General features: G+C 38.2%; 1 protein-coding gene across 1 annotated transcript in view; it reads left to right on the top strand.

The window, feature by feature from the left end:
• The window catches only part of LOC106873264 (uncharacterized), a 5,091-nt gene extending 4,415 nt beyond the window's left edge, over nucleotides 1–676 (top strand). The window contains exon 5 of the mRNA XM_014920557.2: nucleotides 493–676. Coding sequence (XP_014776043.1) covers nucleotides 493–625 — 133 coding nt within the window. The 3' untranslated portion in view covers nucleotides 626–676. The remainder of the gene's footprint in view (nucleotides 1–492) is intronic.
• Nucleotides 677–2,590: the final 1,914 nt, after the last annotated feature.

The raw sequence follows: 2,590 nt of genomic DNA, 5'->3' as shown, positions 1-2,590 counted from the left end.
AAAAAAAAAAAAAATTTAAAAGGGGGGTATACCCAGATTACATATACTCCATCTCCACCAAAAATTTCACTGTCCTTTTCCCCCGAAAGTTATGGAAAAATTGGATTTTGTGAATTTTCCGAAAGTCTTCTCCCCATCCCCCAGGTTCGTTTGCACAATTTTTTTGTCATATTCATTTTCTTTAGTTAACACACAGTAGGCAGGTTGTTGTTAAATGGCTGAGGGTCTTCATATTCAGCCCTCATTTTTTTTTTTTTCGTTTTACAGGTAAACAATTCTGATTGAAGCAGTTATTTTGCTGTCAATTCATTGGATTAATTACAACAAAAGACGAAGTCTTGTCATTTACTCCACTTCTATTTTTGTGTTCTTAATTTCAAAATAAAAATTTCGTATGTTCAAAATGGGACTTCATCCATGTGTATCGTGTGTTGAAGTCCCATTTTCTCTCCAAATTTATGTTCTGAGCTTTGCTTTTATTTCTCTTTACAGGCTGGATGGTAAGCATGTTGTGTTTGGTGAGGTATCGAAGAATTTTGAGTTGGTTAAAGTAATTGAGGGACTTGGTTCCTCTAGTGGTTCATTGTCAGTGAATGTGATGATAACGGATGCTGGAGTATTATAGGATTTTCAACTGAGCACTTTTTGGATTATTCCAATAAAATCTCTTAATTTATCTTGTCTTCGTTCTATTGATGGGAAAATTTGCAGGGTTGCCACTGTTGAGGAGGATGGGAGAGAGGTCATGCATATGGCTTTAGTAACATCAGTAATGCAGGGTTCTCGGATTGGCATTTTTAATTTAGTAACTACAGGGATTGTCATAGGAAGTCAGTCTTGGAATTGTACCTTTTGTGAAGTTATTTCTTGATTTAAAAATCAAGTCTTTTGTCAATACTGGAGTAGGTGTGCAAATTATGGATTATTGAATTGTTGTTGGCACTCCGTCGCTTACGACGTCAAGGGTTCCAGTTGATCCGATCAATGGAACAGGCTCCTCATGAAATTAATGTGCAGCTGGCTGAGCACTCCACAGACACTTGTACCTTTAATGTAGTTCTCTGGGATGTTCAGTGTGACAAGGCTGACCTTTTGAATTACAGGCACAACAGAAACAGGAAGTGAGAGAGTTGTGGTGAAAGAGTACAGCAGGGTTCGCCACCATCCCCTGCCGGAGCCTTCTATATCTTTTTTCGCTCAATAAACACAAAACCCGGTCTGGGAATTGAAACCGCGAGTCCGCTGCCCTGACCACTGGGCCATTCCGCCTCCACATATTCCTTGTGATGTAGATGCATTATATTTCTGTATCTAAGTATATTACCTCTGAGATAAGCTATCTTTTGAGGAATAGCTAGTCAGTTCAAGACTTCTGGTTCAAAATGTGTTAGCTATATTTAGTAAAGTGGTTATTTTCATTTTAGAGCATCTTTATATCACAAGGAACAAGTTTTCCAAAGATGGCGAACTTACATGGCTTAGCTTTTAGACATTATTCACGTATGTATATCATCCAAGCTATGGATATTTTGGATGGGTTTGTCCCCCCCCCCCCTTATATATTGCTTTAAGCTACACAGATGACCTACCTGGGGTGCATGTAAACATTCTGTACTACCATGTCAAAAAGAGTTTTAAATCAGACTACACACCAGTCCCATGTGTATTTTCTCACTAGCTTCAAACTTTCACAATACCAGTTATCCATAATTATACAAATGTTTAAGCCAAGTAATCAAATCTATCTTGATCAACTATGTATTAAGTCTCCATGTTTTAGTCAACATTAACTTTGGTCGTGTCCCTGTCTGCATAGCCATTACTAATAGGTCAACCTAGCTGGCAAAGTTTGCTTCTTTACATGCACCCAGGGCAGGTCCTCTGTGTAGCTTAAAGGACTATTAAATTTCAGGAAAAAAAATGCTGAAATCCATCCAGTTATAAAACAGAATTAAATTAAAAGCTTGCTTCCCAACCTCATTGTTCTAGAAGTGTCTTCTGCTATAGCCTTGGGCCAACCAAATCCTTGAGTAGATTTGGTAGATGGAAACTGAAAGAAGCCTGTCCTTGTGCCTTCTCTTGCTTGACAATCAGTGCTGATGTGAAATAGTGATCTTGTAGAAGAGGCTGATTTTTAAAAAAATGGGGTTGATGCGGTCGACTAAAAAAATTGTTCGAGGTGGTGCCCCAGCATGACTACGGTCTAATGACTGCAACAACTATAAGGTAAAAGATTCTTTAATTACGTTCACCATTGAGGAATGATTTCTTTAATTTAGCTTCATTCACTTCCAGCTGTAAGGAATGATTACATCAATCATCTAAACAAATAATGAAAAAAATGATTCTGAATAAAACACCATTGGCTCCTTTCATTACACTTGCATTGTTGGGTCTTAAGCCAGCAATTTTTTGTGGAGGGTGGGGAGGGCTCAGGTGCTGACATGAATTACATCTGATAGGAACACTGAGGTAGGGCCATAAAAGTGACAGGCCAATGTCTTACAATGTGATGACCAGAAATATTCCAGAGTGCAAAACTGTATTGTATAAGGGATAATCAAGAGGATGGATAGTAGAATACTTGCAC

The sequence above is a fragment of the Octopus bimaculoides genome, chromosome 7, assembly GCF_001194135.2.
Source record: "Octopus bimaculoides isolate UCB-OBI-ISO-001 chromosome 7, ASM119413v2, whole genome shotgun sequence".
In the NCBI taxonomy this organism is placed as follows: domain Eukaryota; kingdom Metazoa; phylum Mollusca; class Cephalopoda; order Octopoda; family Octopodidae; genus Octopus; species Octopus bimaculoides.
The sequence above is the reverse complement of the archived record's forward strand: the minus strand, read 5'-3'. Positions and strand labels throughout refer to the sequence as shown.